Source organism: Wolffia australiana, chromosome 17, assembly GCF_029677425.1.
Source record: "Wolffia australiana isolate 7733 chromosome 17, ASM2967742v1".
In the NCBI taxonomy this organism is placed as follows: Eukaryota; Viridiplantae; Streptophyta; class Magnoliopsida; order Alismatales; family Araceae; genus Wolffia; species Wolffia australiana.
The window spans coordinates 1,464,826-1,492,139 of record NC_135851.1 but is presented as its reverse complement, the minus strand read 5'-3'; the positions used below and the strand labels follow the sequence as shown (position 1 = coordinate 1,492,139).

At 38.3% G+C, this 27,314-nt stretch overlaps 2 protein-coding genes and 1 long non-coding RNA gene across 3 annotated transcripts; 2 read left to right on the top strand and 1 right to left on the bottom strand.

The window, feature by feature from the left end:
* Positions 1-2,493: 2,493 nt before the first annotated feature.
* On the bottom strand, positions 2,494-6,243 carry LOC144714669 (uncharacterized). The gene is made up of 2 exons (XR_013584426.1): positions 2,749-6,243; positions 2,494-2,666 (listed from the first exon to the last, which is right to left on the bottom strand). It is a non-coding gene; the product is annotated as an uncharacterized LOC144714669 (long non-coding RNA).
* Positions 6,244-8,947: 2,704 nt separating this feature from the next.
* On the top strand, positions 8,948-11,388 carry LOC144714437 (pentatricopeptide repeat-containing protein At4g01990, mitochondrial-like). The gene is made up of 2 exons (XM_078589180.1): positions 8,948-9,309; positions 10,004-11,388. The coding sequence occupies exons 1-2, from the start codon at positions 9,013-9,015 to the stop codon at positions 11,105-11,107; spliced, it is 1,401 nt and encodes a 466-aa protein (XP_078445306.1). The 5' UTR covers positions 8,948-9,012; the 3' UTR covers positions 11,108-11,388.
* Positions 11,389-23,635: 12,247 nt separating this feature from the next.
* On the top strand, positions 23,636-26,913 carry NF-YC11 (nuclear factor Y, subunit C11). The gene is made up of 7 exons (XM_078589260.1): positions 23,636-23,766; positions 23,860-23,968; positions 24,668-24,740; positions 25,352-25,445; positions 25,710-25,823; positions 25,888-25,942; positions 26,023-26,913. Exons 2-7 carry the CDS (start codon positions 23,936-23,938, stop codon positions 26,488-26,490), a joined length of 837 nt encoding a protein of 278 aa, XP_078445386.1. The 5' UTR covers positions 23,636-23,766; positions 23,860-23,935; the 3' UTR covers positions 26,491-26,913.
* Positions 26,914-27,314: the final 401 nt, after the last annotated feature.

Here is a 27,314-nt window from a genome sequence, read left to right as displayed (position 1 = left end):
CACCCATCTAATTAGGTGTCATTGTGCATCTTTCTTACTTAAAAGATATCCCAATGCAGCATGATCACTAAATACCACAACTTTAGTTTTCAGAATGTATGATCTGAATTTCTCTAAAGTGAAGATCACTTCAAGCAGCTCCTTCTCTATTGTGTAATTTCTCTAGGCCTCATTTAGTGTTTTGCTGGCATAATAAATTGCTACTGGTTTATTTCCAATCCTTTGTCCCAGCACTGCACTGCACCGACTGGAGAGTTGGGTGCATCACACATGATTTCAACTGGTATATCAGGTGGTTGTAGGATAGGAACCTCAATCAATGCCCTCTTAAGAGTGTTAAAAACTGCTTCTGCTTTTGCATCAATTGTAAATTCCACATTCTTTCCCAAAACCAATGAATAAACCATAAATGAATAAATGATGTTTGCAATAAAGTGAAATAAACCATAATTAAATAAATGCTGATTCCAATAGAGTGAAATAAACCATAAATGAAGAAATACTTATTTCAATAGAGTGCACTAAACCAAAAATGAAATAATCCTCATTTCAATAGACTGAAAGAAACAATATGTGAAAAAAGGCCTATTTCAATTATGTGAAAATGAAGAAATGCTTCTTTTAATAGAGTAAAATAAACCATAAATGAATAAATGATGATTTCAACAAAATGAAATAAACCATAATTAAAGAAATGATGATTCCAATAGAGTCAAATAAACCATAAATGAAGAGGTGCTTATTCCAATAGAGGTAAATAAACCATAAATGAAGAAATTGTTAATTTAATAGAGTGAAATAAACCATAAATAAATAAACGATTAATTTTATAGAGTGAAATAAACCATAAATGAAGAAATTCATATTCCAATAGAGTGAAATATACCATAAATGAAATAATCCTCACTTCAAGAAGTAAAATATACCATAAATGAAGAAACTCTCATTTCAATAGACTGCAATAAACCGTAAATGAAGAAATTGTTAATTTAATAGAGTGAAATAAACCATAAATGATGAAATACCCATTTTAATAGAGTGAAACAAACCATAATAGAAAAAAATGCTTATTTCAGTAGAGTGAAATAAACCATAAATGAATAATTGCATATTTCCATAGAGTGAAATAAACCGTAAAAAAAGAAATGCTCAATTCAATAGAGATAAATAAACCATAAACGAATAAATGCTTTGTTCAATAGAATAAAAATAAACCGTAAATGGATAAATGCTTATTTGATTTGAGCGAAACAAACCATTTAGCAATATTAGGGCTTCCAATAGTGTTAGTCCAACCGATATCCGTCCGATATCCAATATTGGACAACCGATATCCGATATTGACAATAAACCAAGGGCAGTGCATGATATCAGATATTGGATATCGGTTGATATCCGTCTTTGAGGTGTGGATGGATACCGGTGATCTACGGACGAGACGGATCTCAGATATCGGTTATCGATATCCGGATATTTTTTCCGAATCCGTTGCAATCCCATATGGTAGATTTTAAAGATTTTTTAAGGTTTAAACCCGGTCCAGCCGTTTTTCATATAAACCCCTATACTATGTTGTGCACGCAAACGGATGCTGCCTGTGACATTATCAGAGAAATGCCCCTCGGACTTTATATTCTCCAAATTTGAGTAGGAGAACTATACAAAAATAAAAATATATTCATTAAGCTCCTATAAATAATTTATTTGGATTCATAGTCGTGCAACGGGTAACCTAATTTTTTTATGGGGACTAAGGAATATTTAAAATATTTTCCTCAAAATTAGAAATGAAACTAAAAGCTTGTTTTTAATTAAAGTTACATCATGTACGTGAAAGATGTCTACTTATCCACCACTAAATCCCTGATAAAATGAAGAAACTTGTTGGGAAATGTTGAAAATTCTACAATTAATGCCCACACTTTGTTGAAAATTCTACAATTAAAATTTACTATGTTGGAAAAATCTAGAAATTTTTAGGGATATCTTGAAAATTCTGTAATTAATGCCCACACTATATTGATCTTAAACATGATTTAAATACATACATACACACAATATAGCCAATTATTATATTAGTGAATTAAGTGAAAATTTTAAATATGTATATTACTAATTTTGCAGAATCTACATTGGGTAAATGTAAATTTCTAATGGTGGAAAATCTAGAATTTTATAGGAAAATGTTGAAAAGTTTTAATAAAGATGCCCACACTATCTTGATCTTTACCATGGTTTAAGTACCTAATATTTATATTAGTGAATTAAGTGTAAATTTAAATATGTATACTACTAATTTTGCAGTATCTACATTGGGTAAATGTAAATTTCTAATGGTGGAAAATCTAGAATTGTAAAGGAAAATGTTGAAAATTTTTAACAAAATATGCCTACATAATATTGATTTTTAACATGATTTAAATACCTAATATTTATATTAGTGAATTAAGTGCAAATTTAAATATGTATATTACTAATTTTGCAGTATTTACATTGGGTAAGTGTAAATTTATAATTGTGGAAAATCTAGAATTGTATAGGAAAATGTTGAAAATTTTGTGCAACAAAATTAACCACTTCTACAAATATTTGACCGTCAAAATATGCCCTTTGCCTTAGAATTTCCCCACGACTCCGTCAGCGGTTTGTGCTTACTTGGTCATCACCTGCATAGCAAAAGAGAACGAATAAAACACAATGATTATGTACAATATGCATTATAAGGTATTCAATATAAGTGATGTGTACCTCAAGCAGATGCGAGTACCCCATCCTAGCCATCCTTGTCATCCAAATCCAGCTCCACATCAGTGTACCACTGTTTGTTGTCCGCACGCAGCCAACACTTCACAGTGATGAGTGTTTCAATGCTTATCGGTGACAAACGTACTCTCTTGTACGTGAAAATAGCGTTGCCTACGGAGAACATGCGCTCAGCGGGAGCGCTTGTTGCACATACGGACAACATCTCCCTTGTAATGGAGGCAAGTAAGGGGAAGTATATCACCCATGTGCTGGCACACCAAGATAGTGGGATGAACACTCCCTCATTAGGCATGATCTCTGATAGGTATTGGTTGAACTTGTCTAATACCGACCTTGTCGGCACATGTGCTGGTTGGACTTTTCGCATAGTGCTCTGTAGCCAAGAGTCCAACTCTCTACCTTTTAGGTGCTTAGTTTCAACGTGCCCACTTGTTTCATGCGTCGGCGAGTCACATGGTAACAAAGACCGTACATTTGCAATGGTTGCCTCTCCGATACCCTCACGGAGCATTAACCCTTTGGGGAATGGGTCCATCAATGTCGCGCCGGTGATTGCATCATTCGCCCGCAAGATTTCTGCATACTGTGCTAGCTTACCTTGCATCGCCTTACACGCTTGCGTCATGTTAGAACGATCTCCTTCGTGCAACTGCCATACACAAGTGAAGAAAGTGCCCTCTTCGATTTTCTGGACCACCTCTTCAATGTGGCGCATGAGGCGTCTATGAGAAATAATACATCACTTATGGTTGGCATCACTATCTTGAAAACGTGATTGGTGGATACAGTAAACCACCCAAGGATGCGACAAAAGTCTTTCAATAACTCCCACTTGTCCTTCAACATCTTCGTCAACTTCCCCTTCGGACCAAAATTCTTTGACACTTCATCAATGACATCATGTTTCTTCATGGCGGCAGATAACATAGCATAAGTGTTGTTCTATTAGGGTGGACAATCCCACATGACCATGTTAGAGTCTTCGACTTCAGGTTCGTCTTCACATGCCTTCGCATACTCCTCTCCTTTGTGCAGAGCTTTGAATACTATGCTCTAGTATCCGCACCTTCACAACTGCATCACCCAAATATAACAATCAACGTGCTCCGTTATTATCGTCAAACACTGAGAATATATCTCCATGCACGTTTTCCTCATCGCTGTCATATTGGTATGTTGTCCTGCTCACATCACCTTCATCGAGCTCTACTACGTGGGCCGAAGGAATGCCGAAGCTTTTAATTGCCGCTTGGACGACAATGTTCAGAATGTGTGCAACGCATGGGGCGTGCCGTCTGGCGCTAAATGTCGGGTTGGTGCTCTTAATCTTCCTTGCAATCACTGACAACATCCACTTATTCGTAGAGGCGTTGTCGGTAGTCACAGCATAAACCTTCATAAACATGGTTCATGTATAAAATAACATGTTTAATTACACAAATAAGTTTGATGTTGAATGATGGCCTTTGGTCGCAAGCAGAATTCTTCCAAGACCTAGAGAACGATGGACGCCATGGTATCCCCATCGTGCTTGCCGACGATCTCTCAGATGGCAAGTGCTCGCTCTCAGTACACCCATTTCTCGTCCACCCAATGAAAGATGATGCCTAGAAGTCCAATACCGTTCTCTGGCTTCGTCGGCGTCCTCGTCTTCTTCTTCCTCTGCCCCGTCACCCCCACCGCGTACCTTTCTTCCACTCGTTCTTCTACAACAATCGTTACGGTCTCCTCCAAGGCAGATCTGGGCTTCATCTCGACCGTAGGAGGAGCCACCTCAAAATCAGGGTCAACCGGGATGCTCCGGGAGAGCATAAGAAGAGTGCAGACAGCTTTGTTCGGGATTGAGAGTGCAAACAAACTTTGCTACTCCGGTGCTATGGATGCAAGAAATACGGTCCAATGACTTCTTCTCTTCTTCGTCGCCCATGTCGGCAGCCAAAAAGCGGCATGCTTCTTCAAAGGGCGTCTCTCCTCCGGCGTATGCACTCTCATGTGCCCGTGCACTGCTTTCTCACTACCGAAGCACTTTAAGCATAGACTAAAACGCGGTTGCACCATCTCAGAATCAGTCCAAGCGTCTATAGTGAGGGATACTTTGTCCACGTTCTTCCGTATCTTCTTCACCTCTTCCTTCATGTGTCCATGCATTTGGACCATCCACTGCTTTATGACCTTCACACTAGGGGGATCCAAGTCCAATTGTGTCGTGTAGCACCACAACTCCTTGAATGCAACATTCTGAACAATACTCCACGGTGAATCCATCAAATATATAAATCGTGCAATGATATTCTTTGTCTCATCAGGCATATGCCCTCTTATCGCTCCTCATCGGCTTGGCTCTCCCTATTGTTGGTTGTGCATTTCCTCCGTTATATGTGATTGTTCATGGTTGACCACCACCAAGCCCTTTAGCTCTACAAAACGAGCAGGATGATAAGCTTGAAAATGTCTCCAAAATACGTTGGTGCTCTTGTCAGTCTGCCGCTTGATCCCTTTCCTCTTACTGTGCAGGTTCTTCTCACGACGCAATAAGTATGCGTAGTACCCATCACCAATGTGTTTGAAGTAGTCGATAATGACTGAACGGTTTGAATGAGGGTGACTTTGTACGGCACGAGATGTTCCCACGTTCGTACCTCCAGGACAGTTGGCTACTACCCAGAGCTATCTTGGGGCATGGCACTACCTCTAGCTGGGTTCATAGTTCTTAGATGCATAATTTGGTTATCAACGATTGGTTCATACATCAACGCATGTTGATGCACTATGCGTAAAACTCTAAAGAAGGTATATCTATTTGAAACTACATACGCAGAAAATACAATGAAGATAACGCTATAAATAAACTGAACACTATAAAGAAATCGAACACTCTAGAAAAAAGCAGCAGTAGAGCAACTTTTTAGGAAAACTTACAAGAAGAAAAGTTATGAAAACATGAGAATAGAATAGAAGAGCAGAGAGGATGAGGAAAGAATAAGAGAATTGAAAAAAATAAAGTGGGGATGAAGGTAGAAGTAAAAAAAAATGCAGCATCAGCAGAGCAAATTTCTGGAAAAACTTAGAATTGAAAATTAAAGCAAACACGAAAAGAGAGAAGGAGAAGAAGGGAAGAGATTTGAGAAAAGAGAGAGGTGTGGAGTAGAGGGCAGAAGAGTAGAAGAGGGGAAGAAGATGCACTTAAAGAGAACTGAAGAGCAGAGAGGATGAGGAAAGAATAAGAGAATTGAAAAAAATAAAGAGGGGATGAAGGTAGAAGTAAAAAAAAATGCAGCATCAGCAGAGCAAATTTCTGGAAAAACTTGCAAGAATAAAATTTATGAAAACATGAGAAGAGAATAGAAGAGCAGAGAGGATGAGAATTGAAAAAAAGAATGAGCAGAAGAAGGTAGAATTCAAAAACAAACAGCAGCAGAAAACCAAAATTTTGGAAAAACTTGGAAGAAGGAAATTTAAGAAAACATTAGAAGAGAATAAAAGATCAGAGAATAGAAGAGCTGAAGGATGAGGAAAGAAAAAGAGAATTGAAAAAATAAAGAGGGGAAGAAGGTAGAATTAAAAAACAAACAGCAGCAGAAAACCAAAATTTTGGAAAAACTTAGAAAAAGGAAATTTAAGAAAACATTAGAAGAGAATAAAAGAGCAGAGAATAGAAGAGCTGAAGGATGAAGAAAGAAAAAGAGAATTGAAAAAAAGAAAGAGGGGAAGAAGGTAGAATTAAAAAACAAACAGCAGCAGTAAAGCAATTTTTTGGAAAAACTTGGAAGAAGGTAAAACAGGAAGTAACATCATGAGACAACAAATCAACTGGTGTGTAGCCAAGAAACACGCAAAGCAACAAACTAGTGATATGGTTGAACTGGATTTCGGCAGAAAATTTTTCATAACCTACATTTTGAGCAGTAAAATTATTGTATACACTGTTCATGCTGCCTACATGTTTCATTCAATAGAAAGGAATCAAAACGCAGATTACTAATTCAATAGTTCGACAAAGAAAATAGACATAGAAAGGAAACACTATGGTCTGAATGGAATTGACACACTATAACAAATTCTCAATTTAATGTTAAAAACAGGAAGTAACAGCATGCAACAACCAATCAGCTAGTGTATAGCACAGAAACACGCAATTTGCGTTGAGGAACAGGAAGAAGATGCATTGAGGAAGATAAAAAAATACACTGAGGAAAGACTAGAACGCAATGGTAAAAATCAGAAGGCAAACTCGCAAAGGCTAAATGCATCGAGGAAGATGAAAAAATATAGCTACGGATTCTTTAAGTTGAAATCAAATTCTTAGAATACATGCAATCAGACTGGAAATTTCAACATTTTAATGAACATGAAGAAGATGAGAATTGGTGGAAGAAGAAGAAGATGAGAAATAGAGGAAGAAAGAAGAAGAAGAATCGAATTCCAGGGCGAAGGGGAAGAACAGGAAGAAGAACTTACCACCATCCGCCGTTCGTCGATGCCGTCTTTGCCGCCGTCTACCGATGTCGCCCTTGCCGCCGTCCTCCGATGTCGTCTTTGCCGCCATCCGGCGATGCCACTATCCGTCGATGCCGCTGTCTTCCGTCCGTCGTCCACCGACCGCCAGACCGTCCGCTGTCCGCAAAGGCGCAAAACGAAAGTTCTTGTATTTTCATATATTTTCAATTTAAAACTTTCGAATCGAAAGAGATTCAAAAGTTTCAAATCAAAAATGCATGAAAACCGATGTCGTCATCTTCACCGTGAGACAGAGGTGAATGACGACATCGAGACAGATATAGATATTGGATATCGTCACTGTAGCAACCGATATCCGATACCGATATCAGATATCCGGATATCGAAAAAAAAAAAGATACCGGAAATTCCCTTTCCAGTATCCGATACAGCATCTGTCTTGATACCGTCATCCGATACCGTCATCCGATACCGTAATCCGATACCGTATCGGGACGGGCGATCACTAGCTTCCAATAGAGTGAAATAGACCATAAATCAAGAAATGTTCGTTTCAATGGGGTGACATAAACCATATATGAATAAACCGTATGTGTATAAACCATAAAAGAATAAACCATATATGAATAAATCATATAAGAATAAACCATATAAGAGTAAACCATACAAGAATGAACCAATTTATGAATAAAAGCAATTAATGAATAAACCATACAAGAATAAACCAATTTATGAATAACCAAATAGATGAATAAACCATATGTGAATAAACCATGAACGAATAAACCATATAACAATAAACCAGATATGAAAAACAATAAATGAATAAACCATATAAGAACAAACCAATTTAAGAATAAACCAGATATGAATAAACTATAAAAGAATAAACCATATAAGAATAAACCAATTTATGAATAAACCATTTAAGAATAAACCATATATGAATAAACCAATTTATGAATAAACCAATTTATGAATAAACCACATAAGAATCTATATAAGAATTAACCATATAAGAATAAACCATAAATGAATAAACCAATTTATGAATAAATCGATTAATGAATAAACCATATAAGACTAAACCAATTTATGAACAAACCATATACGAATAAACCATACAAAAATAAACCAATTTATGAACAAACCATAAATGAATGACCAAATATATGAATAAACCATACAAGAATAAACCAATTTATGAACAAACCATAAATGAATGACCAAATATATGAATAAACCATACAAGAATAAACCAATTTATGAACAAACCATATATGAATAACCTATTAGATGAATAAACCATGCATGAATAAACGATATATGAACAAAACATATAAGAGTAAACCAATTTATGAATAAACCATATAAGAATTAACCCCATACGAATAATCCACATATAAATAAACCAATTTATGAATAAACCATATAAGAATAAACTACATATGAATAAACCAATTTATAAATAAACTATATAAGAATAAACCATGTAAGAATAACCCATTTAAGAAGAAACCATTTAGGCATAAACCATATAAGAATAAACCCCACATGAATAAACCACATATGAATAACCATATATGAATAAAGCAATTTATGAATAAACTATATATGAATAAATCATATAGGAATAAAACAACTTATGAATAAACCACATAAGAATAAACCACATAAGAATAAACCAATTTACGAATAAACCATATATGAAAGAAGGGGGAGTTTGAAGAGAGGGAGGTTTAAGACGACTACGGGAAAAACCCTAGCAGAAGCTCCGAGGGAGAATCCATGGCGAGAGACCATGGCAGAGCGCTGAACTGGGCAAGATCGCTCGTCAGGAAGCTGACCACGGCCAGCGCAGACGCGAGCGACGTCTCCTTGTCTGCGGCGTGGAGCGCGGGGAAGCAGTCGTCCCCAATTAAGCTGCTCTACCGCCGATTATCTGCTCTGGGAGGGCAGCCCAAGGGCGTCGTGGTGAAGACCATGAACGATTGGCTTCTTCAGGGCAACGGCGTCGGAGCCGGCGACATCATTCGATTCGTCAAAGAGCTCCGCAAGTACAAACGCTTCGGCCATGCCCTCGAGGTCCGCCCTTGATCGATTATTTTGGTTCTTATTCTGATCATTCTTTTTTTCTGATTTGATTCCCGGGTCTTCAATTCAGTTATCGTTCTCCGATTGGTTCATTGATCTGGGGGTTGATTCGAGTGGTTCAATTCAGTTGATGGATGCGACATTTTGATCGAGGTTGCTCAAGATTTGGAATCGTAGTTTCTTTTCTGTTCATTTTTTTGTAACTGGGTCATGGATTTTAAAAGTTTAATGAGGAAGTTGCCTCTGATCAGAGATCCGGTCCTGGATTCTTTTTCTGATCATTCTTTTTGTTTCCGATTTGATTCCCGGGTCGTCAATTCAGTCTTCGTTCTCTGTTTGGTTCATTGATCTGGGGATTGATCGGCGAAAATTACGATTAGAGTGTTTCTGATGCTCCATGAGGAGTGGATGGACGCGAGATTTCAGTCCCTTATCTGATCATTTTTTTTGTTGTTCTTCGGTTCTGGGTTTTAAAGGTTTGCTGGGGAAGTTGCCTCTAATCAGAGATCGGATGAAAGATGCGACAATGTTTGATTATTCAGTTGCTTAAAAATGTGACGGTCTTGCTCAATCTAGTTTAAAGTTTTAAAATTTAATTCCGCCCTATCTTGCATTCCTAGTGTGTTTAATCGATCTGGGTATTGATTAATTAATGAAGATTTTGATTTTTATGTTTGCGTTGCAGCTTATGGAATGGATGGATTCAAGAGGAATGAACATGTCACATAGTAGCTATGCTGTGCGCCTTGATCTTGTATACAAAGTTGAAGGGATCAAGGCTGCAGAGAAATACTTTGCCAGCTTCCCGGAGCCGGCGAAAAACCTACTTACCTACGGTTCCCTCCTCAATTGCTACTGCTCTGGGAAGATGGAGGATGAAGCATCAGCATTCTTCGAGATGATGATGTGCAAGAAGCTCGTCTCCAATTCGCTTCCGTATGACAACATGATGTCCCTTTACATGAGACTGGACAAACCCGAGAAGGTCCCGCCTCTTATTGAAGAGATGACGGCGAGAAAGATCGCACCCAGCGACTTCAGCTACAGCATCCTGATGAACAGCTATGCGGCCACGAAGAACTTCGATGCCGTCGAGGAGACGTTCAAGAAGATCGAGTTCTCGGGTCGATCCAAACCCAAGTGGTCAATTTACACTGGCTTAGCCTCTCTATACATGGCCGCCGACCACGTCGACAAGGCTGAGGCGGCACTAAAGAAGGCTGAACAAAACTTGGACCGCGGCGATCGACAGTGTTTTCATTTCCTGATCACTTTGTATGCAGGCATGGGAAAGCTTGAAGAGGTGAACAGGACATGGGCTGCTCTAAAGTCTGCCTTCTCCACCACCCTCAACATGAGCTATCTTACAATGTTGCAGTCTCTCAGTAGACTTGACCAGCTTGAATTGCTGGAGAAGTGCTTCCAGGAATGGGAATCTGGCTGTACAGCATATGACATAAGACTAGCCAACATACTATTTGCAGCTTATTTAAGGAGGAACATGGAGGCAGAGGCAAATGCCCTAATGACGAAGCTTGCCGTGTGGAATTGCGAGCCGGATTTTCGAACAATGGAGTTATTCATCGATTACTATCTCGGTAAGGAGGACATGGTCAAGGCACTTGAGTACATGGACGCGGCGATAACGAAAGCAGAGAAAGATAGTCGCGGGTGGAAGCCTAACCAGTTGAAGATCGACGCCTTCTTGAAGTACTTTGAGAAAGAAGACGATGCGACGGCGGCAGAGGAGTTCCAAGAGAGGTTGAGGAAGCTGGAAACGGCTTCCTGAAAGGGAGTCATCTCTCTTTGCTCTTCTACAATCAAAGTTGTTGCTGAGAGGGGAATGAAGCAGCTTGTTTCTCTTGCTCAAGTAATTGAGGATTTTCATTAACCTAATCAGCTTCCCTTTGTTGAGTGATTGATCTTCTGCTTCACGTCTGTGACATAGCAGGACATAACTTCAGAATGGCTTTCTTAAAAAAAACAAATTTAGAATGGCTTGTACTAATTTTAGTTTGGCCATTCTTGGTTGGGATGGAAATCAGTGCTCTTATCTGACCAATTGGGACCTTTTGTGGCCTCTCTTCTGCTTTCATAAAAATATGGAATTCTGGAAATAATTATGTAACCTATGGTTTTCTCTGAAACTGTGACAAGTTTTGTCCTAGTATTTGTTCTCATAGATGATTTTTAATTCTAAATTCGCGAAGTTTTATTATTTTTGCTCAAGTAGGAAGAGTGCATACTCACCTAATTAGAACTAGAATGTTTTTTAAGAAACATTTAAATTAGGAAAGGAAGAGCAAATTTTGTCTTCTTCAGACGCAGTTATGGAATTTTGGCGCAAGCCACCTTCAGTTTATAAAGATAGAATAAAGTTCTGTGAAATAGGGAAAAATAATAAAGGAGAAAATTATAATAATTCAAGGTTGTGTGGACGGGAAGTATAAATAGAGAAGATGAATAAGGAAAGGGGGGGGGACTATTCTCTGAGGGGAGACCTAAGCAACAAATCAAGTAAGAGTTTCTTCTTGAAGTCTACATTTTGGTATTTGGGATTACATCATTTGTATCAGAGCCACGATTCTGGCATACAATGAGGGTGGAACTCATGGAGAAGGAGTTTGCTGAGATTAAAAGAGGAATGCAAGGATTCGAAGAAAGGATAGAAGAAAAGATTCAAAAAGCAGGAGACAATAACCAAGCAAGTATGAAGAAATTATTCGGCGCCTTATCAGCACAACTATCAGAAATCAAAGTGCAAGGACAGACCAAAGGAGAAGGGAAAATCAGTGAACACCGAGGTGAGGCATCAGAAATACAGAGACGACGAGGACTGATGAAGAGCTGAGAAATACAACAGTTAAGTTGAGGAAAAGGAATGAAGAATGTTTGCTGGAAGTGGGAAATACGTCAGCCATGATAATCAACAAATTAAAAGCTCCGACCGTCAGGGGCAAGGACTTAGAAGGATGGTTGAGAGGTATGGAAAAATACTTCCGTGTGCATAAGGTCTTTATCGATGAAGCTAGATCGGATAAAGTGATAGAATGTCCGAAAGGAGCGGCATTGCAATGGTACATTTGGATTGAAGACAGATATGCATTTGATGATTGGAACGATTTCAAGATTCAGATAGGACAAAGATTTGGGGACGATTTGTCTGATAATATCGTACATCAATTTTTTGATATTAAGCAAATAGGCTCAGGGAAAGAGTACCAGAATGAATACGAAAGATTATCCGTGTCTTTACCTCCAATACCTGATTCTATTATGGAAGAAATATTTGTGAAAGGTTTGAAGCCAGAAATCCAAGGTGAGCTGAGAGGAAAGAATCCTCAAGGATTATGAACAAAGAAATAACAACAGAAAAATGAATACTTGGGGTTCGGAAGGCGTATAATTATTCATATCAAAAAGGGGGAGTGATAAGTCTAAAAATAAGCCTAAAATGATGTGTAAATACGTCGTTGATTGGGCTTTTAGACTTATGCAATAAAATTTATAAATACCTTTAATCACTAAATAATGTGTATAGAGCAAGCAAGGAGTCGAACCACCGGGAGTCAACAAGCAAGAACTTTTATCCAATTTAAAATAAGTTAATTCAAGAATGAATTAATTTTGCAATTAATAAACCTTAATTATATTTAATTATGTTTTTAATTAATTAAAATTAAGTAAAAACTTAATTTTGATTTTTAATATTTTCTGTCAAAACACTCAAGATAGGATAATTTTAATTATAATATCAGATTAATTCGGATTACTAATTTCCCAATTATTATAAAGTTTTAAGACAATTTTTATGAATTAAAATTGGGAATTAATAATCAAGAAGGGGGTTTTGAAATTGAACTTCAAGATGGACGAATTTTTGGATGAAATTCTATATTTAGGTTTTTTATATATTGAATTAAATTTCTAAACAATCAATTTTGAAATATGGAGAGATAAAATAGACAAATTAACCTAGAGAGAGAAAATAAAGAATTTGGGGAAAAAGTGAAATCCGACCCTAATTTAAAAATCTAAAAATGTAGAAATGTTCCAAATCTATTAAAACTAAAGATTAAAAATCATATCTTGAATCAAAATCAAATTGCAATGCTAATTTCATTCAAAATAACTTCTAGGGCTTGTACATTTCGCCCATGCCAAGGCGTTTTAGAATATCTCAAGAAGTTCAAAGTACAAATCAGAAACTTACAATTTTGAAAGAAGAATCAAGATCTTTCGACTTCCAAATCAACTCCTGTGTCCTTTCTGGCCGAATCCTTGGGGAGAGCTTCAAAAAGTAAAATTTGCCTTCTTCCCGACCCCTATTTAAAAATCTAACCATATGAATCGTAGAGGGGCAAAAGAAAAACATGCCCTCAAATTTTTATCTCAATCGGATGGATAGATCTCAAGATATTGCAGATTTACTAGCATTAAATCATGGAAGTTAGATCATTTTATCTCTCTTCCAAGAAGGTAAAAAATGGCATTTTCTGATTCGTCGAGGCATTTTTCCTAATATTCTCTGCCCGCGAGTCGTGCGCTACCATGTTTTAGCGCACTTCAAAAGGCCACAATCATTGCCCCGTTATGATGCATTTAAACGGCTTAAAATGCACCACGTCGCCCTGTATTTAAGAAAAAAAAGAAAAGACAAAAAGTCGCTTTTGTTAGCATTTATCACACGCAGATTCGATTTTCGTGTGCATTTAATGCACATGGCAAATCTACTGCTGCGTACATTAAATAACACTGGGTTTATATAATTAATTCACGTGGTTCGATAGCCGCGTGCATTAAATGCACGCGGCAATCAGTTCCTCATGCATTATCTAAGAGGAATATTCTTCTTTCTTAAATGCACGTGGAGATCGGGTCTTCGCGTGCATTTATTGCACGAAAAGGGAAATAAAACAAAAGACAATTCATACCTTTTCTGTCGTTGACCGCGACATTCCTTTTGGCCAAATCATTTTCTCTTTATGACGCTTCCAATCATTTGCTCGAATTTTTGGGCAAATGACAATGACACCGTAAATTTAATAAAAACATATAGTAAAATACTAAATAAATAATAAAATATATTATTTTTTATTCTTAAAATCATTTCCTGGCTATATATTGGTCAGAAAATTATAAAAAAATATGGAAAACTCTAGAAAAATCAAGAAAGCATTTACCAACCTTTAACCAAGTATTTAAGGCCCTGTAAAAGACATTTCTTCAATGAAATGAGGTTAAATACCATGTAAAAAATACTAAAAATTCAAACTAATCATAAAATCAAGGTGTACGTTATTTATCTCCATTTATATATGATAACATGCAAATATGGCCATTAAAATGCATAAATGTAATGTAATACTCATCAATTAAACATGTTAATTTGCAAGTTATCAGGGAGACCCCCACCAGAATTCTCTCATGCTTATGGAGGGAATGCAACTCATGGGCAAGGAGATCAGAAAGGACGGGATAGACACATGACCTATAATCACACTCCTATGGGAGCCCAAGAAGACATCTTGAAGGATAGAAAGAGACAGTCCTTGATAGCAGAAGAGTTCCTCCAACGCAAGGAAAAAGGGCTTTGTTATCACTGCCATGAAAAATTCAGACCGGGCCACCGTTGCAAGAAAGCATTACAGATTTTGATTGTAGACGAGAAGGAGGCGCAAGATATGACTGAAGAAAATGAATATAAAGATTGGAAAGAGGAAGAAGAAGCACCTATGGAAGGTAACCTACTGATGGCACACGTCTCACTGCAATCTATTATGGGCGGTGTTAGCCCCCATTCAATGAAGTTAAAGGGAGAGACCCAAGGAAAAGAAATAACGGTGTTGATTTATGGTGGTGCATCACATAATTTCATATGCTCTGAATTGCTTTTCCACACTGCCATTTGATGTTGATAATTCAGTCAGGTTTGAGGTAATGTTGGGAAACAGTGAAACATCAAAGGGTCATGGCCTGTGTGTGGGGGTGACGTTTTCCATACAAGAGGTGAGCCTAATCACTAACTTCTTACCATTTAAGTTGGGAAGGACATAGATGATCCTTTGCATGGCCTGGTTGATGTCTTTGGGATGGAGCCATATCCATTGGGACATGCTCATATTGAAGTTCAAGTTGGAAAATCAATTGGTAGTTCTTAACGGAGACCAACAACTATCCTGATCAACCTTGTCAGGGAAAGCAGTAGGAAAAGCCATGAAGCAAAAACAATTGATGATGTTGGAATTATATAAGATGGGTGGGAAGCACACAATGAAGAAATTGAGAGCAAAGACATTGAAGACACCATTAAATCCTTGCACCCTGAAGTAATTTCTGCTTCGACAGGGTTACCTCCTCCCAGGGAAGTTGATCATTCAATTAGATTATTACCAAATTGTCAAGCTATAAACCTCAGACCTTACAAATACTCCCACGTGCAGAAGGATGAAATTGAAAAGTTGGTGAATGAACTATTGAAATCTTAATTGATCAGGCCTTCTCGCAGCCCGTTTTCCACCTAGTATTACTAGTTTAAAAAAACAATGCAGGATGGCGTTTCTGTGTGGATCATAGAGCTCTCAACAAAATAATTGTGCCAAACCGTTACCCCATACCAGTAGTTGAAGAACTGCTTGACGAGATACACGGTGTCTTTGTTTTTTCAAAATTATACCTGAGGTTAGGGTATCATTAGATAAAGATGAAAGAAGAGGATGTACACAAAACTGCTTTTCAAGACTCATGAAGGGCACTATGAATTCAGAGTTATGTCTTTCGGGCTGACGAATGATCTAGCTACTTTTCAGTCCTTAATGAATCAAATATTCAAAACTTTCTTGAGATATTTTTTAATGGTATTCTTTGATGATATTCTGATCTATAGCAAATCATGGGAGGAACACCGAGAACATCTGCACAATGTCTTTAATGTTCTGGAAAAGAATGCCCTTTGTGTCAATTCCAATAAATGCCATATGTCAATTCCAAGCAGCTGGAGTTTTTGGGTCACTAGATATCACAAGAGGGAGTAATGGCAGATAAGGTCAAGATTGAATCTATGAGGAATAGGGCAATTCTGAAAAACCAGAACGAGTTGAGAGGATTCTTAGGACTGATAGGTTATTATCGGATATTCATAAAGAACTATTCGGGCATAGCAGCTCCTCTTACTAAATTACTTAAGAAGGATAGTTTCTGTTGCATTTGAAACACTCATAGAAGCCATGAGTAATGCCCCAATTTTAGCACTTCCATATTTTATTAAGTTTTATCATGGAAACGGATGCATCAAGTATAGGTGTCGACGCTGTACTAACACAAAATGGAAAACCTATTGCATACTTCAGTTTGGTTCTACCTAAGAGGAGTCAAAGGAAATCAGAATATGAAAGAGAGTTATTGGCCATCATTTTAACAGTACAGAAGTGACGACATTACGTCATAAAACTTCCTTTTATCATACGAACTGACCAATATAGTTTAAAGTTCTTACTCACACAGAAGCACGTCCAAGAACCCTGTAGTAAATTAGCCTATAAATTTTGGGATACAACTTTGAGATTGAGTACAAACTGAGAAACATAACACATCGGCAGATGCACTTTCCATATTTCCTTTCTCACCCAACCTGGGGGTTATGACGACATCCAGGGTGACTATGCTTGACTGTGATTTGATAAGAAAAGATTTGTTGGTAAATAACGCTCAGGAGGATCATGTCAGACCTAGCAGAAGACCCCGAAAGCCACTCAAATTTAAGTTGGACCATGGGACCTTGCTGTTTGAAGGACGGTTAGTTCTCTCGCCCGAATCAGTGTTAATCAATGATGTGCTACAAAGTTATCACAAGTCAGTAGTTGGGGGCCACACATGGTATTTGAGGACGTATAAACACATTCTGCAAGATTAATAGTGGAGAGGCATGAAGAGAGATGTTAAAAAATACGTGAACAAATGTCACATTTGTCAAAAATACGTGCACGAATGTCACATTTCTTCAACCCTTACCTATTCCTGATTGAATTTGGGAAGACATCTCAATGCACTTTATCGAGGGACTTCCCATGTCACAAGGCTTAAATTGCATCATGGTGGTAGTCGATCGGCTGAGTAAGCATCGCCACCTTATTCCTTTCAAACACCCTTTTACTGCACTGATGGTGGCTGAAATAACTGTGCACGAGGTAGTAAGGCTCCATGGAATCCCATCCTCAATCGTCTCTGATCGTGAAAAGATATTTACCAGCTTGTTCTGGAAGGAACTACACTCACAACAAGGAACACAACTTAATATGAATTCATCATATCATCCACAGACGGATGGTCAGACTGAAGTGGTTAGCAGATGTTTAGAAAATTATTTCAGATGTTTCACCTTAGAGACCCCCAAACGATGGTCATGCTGGTCACGATGGTTGCACTAGGCAGAATATTCTTACAATACAGCTTACCACTCTTCTCTAAAAACGACCCCATTTAATGTGGTTTATGGTCGTGATCCCCCTAGACTATTGCATTATGGAACCCAACCACCTCCAATTATATCGATCGACATTTTATTGATGGAACGAGAACAGATGTTGAGTACTTTGAAACAGAAATTGTCACAAGCACAGTCCATCATGAAGACAAAAGCCGACAAACACAGGCGCGATCTGCAATTTGTGGAAGGTGATATGGTTACTTCAGATCAGACCATATTGCATGTGATCACTAGCCAAGAGAGTAAACAAGAAGTTGGCACCGAAATTTTTTTGTTCCATACAAAGTCTTAACGAAAATGGGATCTATTGCTTATAAACTGAACATGCCGGATGACTGTGGTTTACACCCCTTTTTTCATGTCTCTCAATTGAAAAAAGCTTTAAGAGAGAATGAACAGTCGTTACCTATTCCGCCCCTGATCTATGACCACTCCGAGTGGAAAATGTCACCAGAAACAGTGTTGAATGCTCGAGCATAGTCTGGTAATGTAGAACTTTTTATTCGATTGAAAGGTCTGCCAATTGAAGATTCTTCTTGGGAATCTTTATCTACCATCAGGTGCCAATTCCCTGAGTTACACCTTGGGGACAAGGTGGTAGTTGATTAAGGAGAGGAGGGGCGGGGGGGGGGGGGGGGGGAGATAGTCCCCATTAAACAATATGAAAGGAAGAAGCGACAGAAATAAAAGATAGAAGGGGGAGTCACATGCAGTAGCACGTGACAAATAAAGAAGTCGTAATTAACTTTCCATGTGGACGGGAAGTATAAATAAAGGAGAAGATGAATAAGGGAGAGGGGGAGAGGGGGAGAGGGGGGGAATCTTCCTAATTGAAGAGTGGAAAGGAAAGGGTGCTACTGCATGTGGTGGGAGTCTTGTGCGTGGAATCTCAGGAGTGACTCGTCGGCGATCCGAAGCATCCGTCTATTCTTCAAGCAGAGTCCTAAGCGACAAATCAAGTAAGAGTTTCTTCTTGAAGTCTACAATTTGGTATTTGGGATTACATCACAATCATTATGATGGTTCTTGGCCATGAATACAATTAACGAATAATAATTATAATTTTTTTTCAAGCCCTCCTTTGCCCTCTTGTTCCCACTCTCCCCCCCCCCCCACTCAGGTCACACTTCCCCTCCTCACACTCATGTTTTCTCTCTTGCTCGAGCCCCCTCCTCACTCCGATCGCACTCCCCTTTGCTCACACTCCCCTTCATATTGTCTTCTTATTCTTGTTCATTTATGTTCATTTTATTTATGGCTCTTCTTCTATGGTCTAAATCTCATTAGCATAAACAATTTCAGACTCATGGATGTGAAAACCATCATCTTTTGGATACTTCCCAATGCATTTGATTGGGATACTATGGAAAATTCTGGGTTTCAACAGCCATGAGTTGAGATGCAATATGTATTGTCGGCATACATTGGTGAGTCTTATTCTTTGATACTGATTAATTTTTACAGTTAACATATAGAATCTCTTTTTTGAACATTTGAAGCCCAAAATTTGGCTACCTCATTTCCCTTAGTTGAGAGAAAATATCAAAGATTTTTCTTTTATTTGTATGCCTAAAATAAGACAGTTTAATTTAGTCTCCCTGTAACCCTAAGCTAGAAAAATAATTCAGAAATTTAGTTGAAGGTGATGCTAATCATTTACTTCGTAACCGAAGTAACCTCTTTCGGGGGGTTCTCAGTTCTTCTAAAAGAAGAACCTTTGATGGATCTCCGCGTCAACAAGTTTGAATTCTGAGAGAACCGGAAAAATCTCCAAGAACCCACACTATGATTATTTTTGTACTTGGTAATGGGTGATTCTATGCCTGTGATGCTTAATAGAGGGACACCAATTTGAACCTAAAATTTTTTAATCATCGAAAGCAGTTACACAGACTAGAACACAACAATAGGCTTTTAAACTTTAAATCATTTCATTATGGTTGAGATAACCATTTGAACACTTTATTGAAGGCTATGATTGCCATTTCAAGGTCGTCTTATGCCGTCACCAAAGGTGGAGGTATAAACCAACATGTCCATGTATAATTAAAATAAAAATATTTCAATATATGCTCACATGTAAGAAGAAAAAATTACAGGTCCAGATCCTGTAATTTTGAGTCAATATCATTATGTTTTCTCAAAAACATGAACCACAGGTCCAGATCCTTATCTAGATATGGCGCATAGATGCTCCTTTCAATAACCCGTGCTGCATTTGTCATGATGAAAACTCTCATACTTTCAAATATTTGTGATTTTGGATATTTCTTTGTATGCAGTTTATAAATTTTTTCTAAATAAGACAAATATATAAGTCGTGGAGGAGACTGGGTCATGGGGATATGTTTTATTGCTCTACCATGATAAAAAGGTTAATACGCTTTATAACAGAAAGATGGCAGTACAAAAGTATTTTGGTGTCATGTAGAGTATGCCCATTGAAATATCCATGACGGTTTTAAGGGGTATCACTAGTTTAGGGTGCACCTTTTCAGTGATTCTGAAACAAAGTGGAATAAACTGTTTGTTTACAAGACCTTTAAAAATAAAAAAATAAACAGAGGCGATTGCCCTTTTTCCCCTCACTAACTCTATACGGAGAATTTTGGAAAATTAAGATCAGCTTGATCCACTTTTCTTGTGGGCAAAAAATGTTTTGACAAAAAAAATTGTATACTATCTTGAATGGTAGGCTCCCAGAAGTGCTAGCTGATGTCACTAAGGTTTCCTTGACAGCTGAAATCAGGAGTGCTTACAGCCTCTTAGGTACCGCCAGTTAGTAGGCTCATAGAAATTGTGAACTTTGTGAGAATACCCTTATCGGCTAGCATAGTGGAAAGACATGACCACCATGGTGCTCCAAGTCCTCAATGAGTTTGGGTTGCAGTACAAGATCGTAAACATCCCAAGTGTATTCTCCATCTTATGACATATGAATTAAAAGTAAGAGTGTCTACTTAGAGGTCAGCACTATCATAGTGTAAACATCAATAGCGACAACTGAATGATGGTGTTGTATACATAGGAGTAAAGTGACATCAATGAGCACTTCATAGGCAAAATATATGATCCCTTTTCTACCCACATGCTGAACCTTGTGATTCAAGCCATCATGAGGTCCTTGTACATATACTTTTTAGTGCCTCTGGCATTGGTGTGCACCAATGGAAACTGTTGCGGATGACCCATACAATTGAAAGTTGATAAAAAAATGATAATAACCAAGTCACACTGCTCAACCCACTGTCCTTAACCCATAATATAAATCAAGGGATGGAGTCTCTCATCTTCTATCGTTGATCACATTTATCAGGCCATCTATGTGGTTACACTAAGATCTGTAACTTTACCTTCCACAACCAAGTCAAAACCACATCCTGTGCAACTATTCCACATGGTGGAACAACACGCATGCAATACCAAAGGATGCTCTAGCTTAATGAGAGGTCCATTATGTGATGGAAATTGAGATATTATCAAAGGATATGACAGTCTTCCCAAATGAGTGGTACATGCTCAAGGACCCCCTCAATATCCCATGACCATTCTCATTGACAATGAACCATCTAAGTACATCATGATGGTTTGATTCACCTATGATCCCTAGGTTTTGGCAGGGTTTAGGAAGTGCCTTGATACAATTATGAGATAATTAAGTTGATCAATAAAACTAATATAAGACCTTGACTCTTAAAAAAATATATAGTGATGATTAAGGGTTGTCTCCACACAGAATAGTGATCAGGGATATTTTATGAGAGATTCAAATTGAGATAAATATGCTACAATGAGAAGGCGAAAAATCAGGCACACATGTCAAAATATGAGGAATATAGTCGCAATGGAGAGATGAGGGATAAAATTAAAAAATGTGAAAGGATGAGAAAGATAATAAATATGGAAAGAGATGAATACTAATTAGTGTTTATAAATGGATTAGGGGAAATGATTAATGATGAGAAATGGAGATGATGGAGGGTGAAGTGAATATGGAGGGGCAGATGGATGGATATGAATTGATGGATATGGATGGGTGTTGAAAAGAAGATGAAAATCTAATTACAAGGAATTTACCATAGATCCTTGTGTTGCACCATGATCAAGCTGATTTTCAGCTGCAGCGGAGTCCCTCTACTTCTTTAGTCAACAATTTACACGAAGAAAATTCATGGCTACCAAACTCTTTTTCTTTCATTTAGCCTACCGATATGTTAACATGCATACATGAGTCTATTTATAGATTGAGATGGATAGGAAAGAGAGAGAGGGAGAGAGAGAGAGAAACAGAGATAGAGAGAGAGAAGAAAAGATGCCCTCAAAAATTTAGAGCAAAACTTGTTTTAGGTGCGTAGATATCTCATATTGATGGTCGATCATTTTGAGACGTTGGTTTTTCTCTCTCCTCCATTAGTCCACGTGTTGGATTGGTCAGTACCTCAGCATAATCCTCAGATTTGCCAAAGAGTCTACTCTAACTTATATGTTAATCATTGCAACTTGACGTTTGTCAAAATGACATTCTTGTACCAAAAAAGTCTTTATTTTTATTTTTTACTACTCTTGTTCTGCTACACGTCCACCCTTTTTTCAAAATTTAACATTTATTTATGGAAATTTTAATCACAGGTTAATGTGACACTAAAATATGCTCTCTCTTTGTTATCACACAGATGTCATTTTTAATTACTCAACTTTGTTGACATGTGTGTGTGTGATCCATAGTATCCAATTGCAAATTAAATTGATGCCTTTATCATCATCCCATTTGTATCTCATAGTTAAAAAATAAAATTGGTTAATCATGGCATCGCAAATTGCAATGCAATAATGTCACTTCTTTGGAATGATTCAGATGACCATTCATTGTTCGCATGTGTACATTGTGAGTTTCCCATGATCGGCCACTATTTGATTGTGATTGATGAAAATTTGAAATAAACGCAGAAATATTTAAACCCATAAATAATTTCATAAAATATATTTTAACTTATAGAATTAATATCTTTATGAATCTGATGTCATAAACTATCATAATAAATTTAATCATTTTAAGGTTGATAACATGCATGGATGATAACTGTAAAGAAGATAAAAAATAAAATAAATGATATTAACGTAATAAATATTGTGTTTTCAACCCCATTCAGATTACATCCATGGGGAATGCCTTGAAGAGTATAAAGTCAAAGCTTAAGAAACACGGGGAGATGATCTCCCAAAATTGTGCGCGACAACTCTCATCCTCCTCGACGTCTTCAATAAGGGGATACCACTAAGAGGGGAAACAATTCAAAACCATATTAAATATCTCTTCATTAATTACATAATCTAATTAAGAAGATAAATCTTACAACTTTCCACTTTTCGTCCAATCATCATTTAATGCCATACATCCCAAACCCAGAAGTCACGTCATCGAGATTCTCCGTCACGTCCCCCATCACATCGACCCATTAATTTCCATCTCCTGGCACGTCTTCGTCAACCATCACGTGTTCGTCACGTCACGCATGACAGATAGTGAACCCTAATTGGGACAATTCCACTGAAATGAGCCCCAACCCTCAAACAGGTCTACAAAATCCACCTACCGATTTGTTGGCCCCAACCGACCCATCTGATCCCCACAGCCGATCCCAGCCGTTGATCATCCAACCTCTCAAGACCATCATTCCCAGCCGTCAGATCAGTGAACCCATCAGAGGCGGTGACGGGATACCGCCGTTCCGATAAGGCATGAGGCGGTGAGAGTAACGCCGACTGCGGTGACCGCTCTTAAAGACACCGGCGGTGCCGGTACTCCTCTGGCGGGGTTAATTAAAAAAACTCGCTTTTCCTGTGAATTTCAATGAAGATTATTTGCGCGCAAAGAGAGAACGGAAGGATACCGCGGCGGAGAAGGATTTCTCTCGTCTCTGATTCTACCCTTGAAGTGGAAAACGCGTTCTTCGACTCTGAAAGTTAGTGAGTCGATCCTGTTTTTCGTTTTTTTGGCTAATTCTACGTTTCTTGCAATGTGATTGTGTGGTTTTTTGTTGCCTGCTTGATTCCAGAAGAAGGGGAAGTGCGCGGAATCGTTCTCTGTTGTTTTTTTGAAGAATAAATTTTGTTCTACTTAGATGCTACAGGATGAGGAAGAAGCTCGACACTCGTTTCCCCGCTGTATGTTGTTCCCCACTGTCATTTCTTTGTCCCATTTTCAGAGCTTTTCTTTGATTTAAGGAGTAATTCATGGGTTGGAGTTTGCTCGGGACGATTGATGTAATTTGATCCTGCATTTTATTTAGGGTGTTCTTAGCTTTGTTTGTTGGGCATCTCTTGCTTATATTGATTTTGGAATCGGATGAAAGCCGATTTATATTTTGGATTTTTTTTTGCATTTTATCTTGAGAGAGTTTTAAAGTTCATGGCGAAAATGGAGGGAAGTTCCAATACCTCGGTCATTTATAGCTTAGTAATTTCTTCTCTGTAATACTCCTTTAGAGTCAGCAGCTGCTTGTCGTCCTGTTGCAAGATATCATTTACCTAATTTTAATTGTATATGAATCATTGCATATTTTTTAGTTAACTCCTGTAATCATTGGTTAAGCGTGGAAAAATATACTGATTTGTTGAGATGATTGGTGTGGTAATAGAGTGTCAAGAATATGTTTTTCATCCTTTCTAGAAGTGGGTAGAAGATCATAACAGATTACTGTGTATTCGAAATTTTGAACCGAATATAAAAAGACTTAATTTATTGAATGAGTAGTTATATCTATGTCTTGGGTGGTATTATCCCTTCTTTCCATTGTACGAATGGGTATGAAGCCATCATCTTCCATGGACCTTATTTAATGAGCTTCATGTTTCTACATGCAGGCAAGAATCAAGAAAATCATGCAAGCCGATGAAGATGTTGGGAAGATTGCCATGGCTGTCCCACTCTTAGTATGTAAGTGGCGAGTTCCTCCTTTCGACTGTGTCATGATCTTCAAATTTACGTTTTTCTGGTACTTTCATCTGATAAACCAGGAATATCGGATTTCAAAACTTGTGCTTAAGTATTCTTTTATTTTTTGAAATAATTGTGTTTAAGTATTCTAGATAATGTTTTTGGAAGTTAGCAGTCATCATACTCGTCATCTCAGCTTTGATGGTTGACGATTTCATCATTGTCGTCCTGCAGCAGATGAATGACGACAATGTCGTCATCATCTCTCATCAGCTGAGCGGATTAACAGAGTGATGATGACTGGAGGCGATACAGAGAAAAAATCGTTGTCATTATTTTCATTCATTCTTGTTTTCGAAAAAAAATATTTTCATTCATACTGCCGACATGGGACAATGACAATGACAATTTTGTCATTGTCATCGATGACTGCAAAAATGATTATATAAGCGTTCATCTATGACAATGAAGGCTTTTGCATTTGCTGTGAACTATATATAGCCTATGCGTCCAATTGTCTTGGCTTTTATCTCTCTATCCACAATCCTCTCTCTCTTGATCGAATGAGTTTACTTTTTTATTTGTTTGAAAAAACGTTTTCCAAATGACAGCAAAAGCTTTGGAGCTGTTCCTGCAGGACCTCTGTGACAGGACTTATGACATTACTCTGCAGCGGGGTGCGAAAACCATAAGCTCTTTGCACCTGTGAGCTTTACCTCCTCTTCAAATAAATCCAAATTCAACTCCAGTTTTGTTACTCGTCATGAAGTTGTAATTCCATCAGGATAGAAAGTGAGATAGAGAGAAACAGAAATAGAAATGGATACAGATAAAGATTAGAACAATTTGGATAAAGATAAAGGTAAAGATAAACATGTGGATGCAGATAAAAATAGAAATGGATAAAGATTTGCTGTCATGGATACAGATTAGAACAACTTGCTCATGCATGTTTTTTTAAGCATACAGGAAGCAGTGTGTCCAGAGCTTTGGAGTCTTCGACTTCCTGCGGCACATCGTCAGCAAGGTTCCCGACATCGGCCACTCTGATACTGGTGGAGAAGAAAGGCATCCCAGAAAGAGGTTAGATTAGAAAATCATTCCAAAACCTGTGGTTTTATTCTTGCTGATTCCTCTTACCTTCCAGAAAGGCATTAGAAGGGGAGGACAATGACACTGATGATGAGACGAAGAGGAACAAGGTGACAAGATGATTTCTTTCCCTGACTCTTTGCTTCTCTTGGCCATGGTGACCTTTCTAATGATGAATGCTGCTCTCTAGGAGGCGATGGGCCATGGGATAAGCATTGGCAGCGGACGAGGCCGTGGAAGGGGCCGAGGCCGAGGCCGTGGCAGGCCGCCCCGTAATGCTGACCTTCATTTGCCCTGTGTAGCCGATGATCTCTCTACGGCCACCCCCGGGCTGCCGAAACCTTCCGGTGCTAAAATCTCCAAGGAACCAGCAATTGGTGACGATGACGGGTCATCCTTGGTTGTGAGGGACTTTGACCTTAATGAGAATCCAGATGGAGTTGGAAGCACAGCGGGTGGTGCATCGGCGTCTCTGACAACTGTCGGTGCCTCGACAGCCCCCGTTTCTGAGGCCAAGGAAGGCGAGGAAGAAGAAGAATACACGGGCTGGCCACTTCCCAGTATGGGGAAGATGGATATAGATCCACTCCAGTTTTCCCTGTCCAAAAGACCAGGGCATGAAGAAGAGGAAGACTATGATAATGATGATGATGGGTGACTAAGATATGATCGTTGAAGTGCCAACCTAATTGGGCATTTGACCTGACCAGAATCCAATGCCTCTATATTTTGGAGCATGAAGAGGGAAGGTTTGATGCTCAGTACCCATTTCCCTCTTTGATGTCTTTTGCACATCCAGGCAAATGGGGCTCACTGCTAGAGTAGAATAGATGCAATTATGAAAGGTATAACATTAGGCATAACAAAAGGATATCATCTCATTGGCTGTATGAGCCGGGTAAAGAGTCAGGCCTCTCATTTTGAATTCTTATGGAATTTTGGAGTATCTTCTGCCATCTACTTAATGTTCTGGTTCTTTCCTTGCAACATGAAAGGTTTTGGAGAAATCCTTCAAGTTGACACTGATCTGCTCATACTTTTTTTTACATGAATTCAAAAGAGCCCTTTTTAGTTTTTTTTCTGGTTCTTTGTTAATATTCAACAGTCTCAGAATTTTACTTGGATTGGTTGCTATGCATTTTGTTGTCAATCTTCTTGTCCCAAACTTAAGCTAAGGGGAGTCTTGCCAATGAAGTTCACAGGATGTCACCTATCTAAATTGCTCCTGCCTTGGCTTCCTTCACTGTCGAGTTTCGTGCTCCTGACAGTCATTTTATCAAGCCCAGTGGATGGATCCAAGGGGTAATAAAGATAGAAGTTACAATGTGATAGTATCCCAGTGGGGATCGTATCGAAAATGATTTAACACGGGCGGAGTGGATGTCGCCGAAGGGGTCAATAGCAGACAGAGGGATGGCGGAGTGGACGTCGCCGGAGGACTCGACTGAGTGGACATCGTCGAGGGAGAGAAGAGACACTACT

What these genes read in the sequence shown, in the direction of transcription:
- NF-YC11 (XM_078589260.1), top strand. Translation starts at nt 23,936, where the DNA reads ATGAGGAAGAAGCTCGACACTCGTTTCCCCGCT. An exon ending in GAAAGGCATCCCAGAAAGAG is followed by an intron (nt 25,824 to 25,887) that starts GTTAGATTAGAA and finishes CTTACCTTCCAG; the next exon opens with AAAGGCATTAGAAGGGGAGG. An exon ending in ATGAGACGAAGAGGAACAAG is followed by an intron (nt 25,943 to 26,022) that starts GTGACAAGATGA and finishes GCTGCTCTCTAG; the next exon opens with GAGGCGATGGGCCATGGGAT.
- LOC144714437 (XM_078589180.1), top strand. Translation starts at nt 9,013, where the DNA reads ATGGCGAGAGACCATGGCAGAGCGCTGAACTGGGCAAGATCGCTCGTC. An exon ending in GCTTCGGCCATGCCCTCGAG is followed by an intron (nt 9,310 to 10,003) that starts GTCCGCCCTTGA and finishes TTTGCGTTGCAG; the next exon opens with CTTATGGAATGGATGGATTC.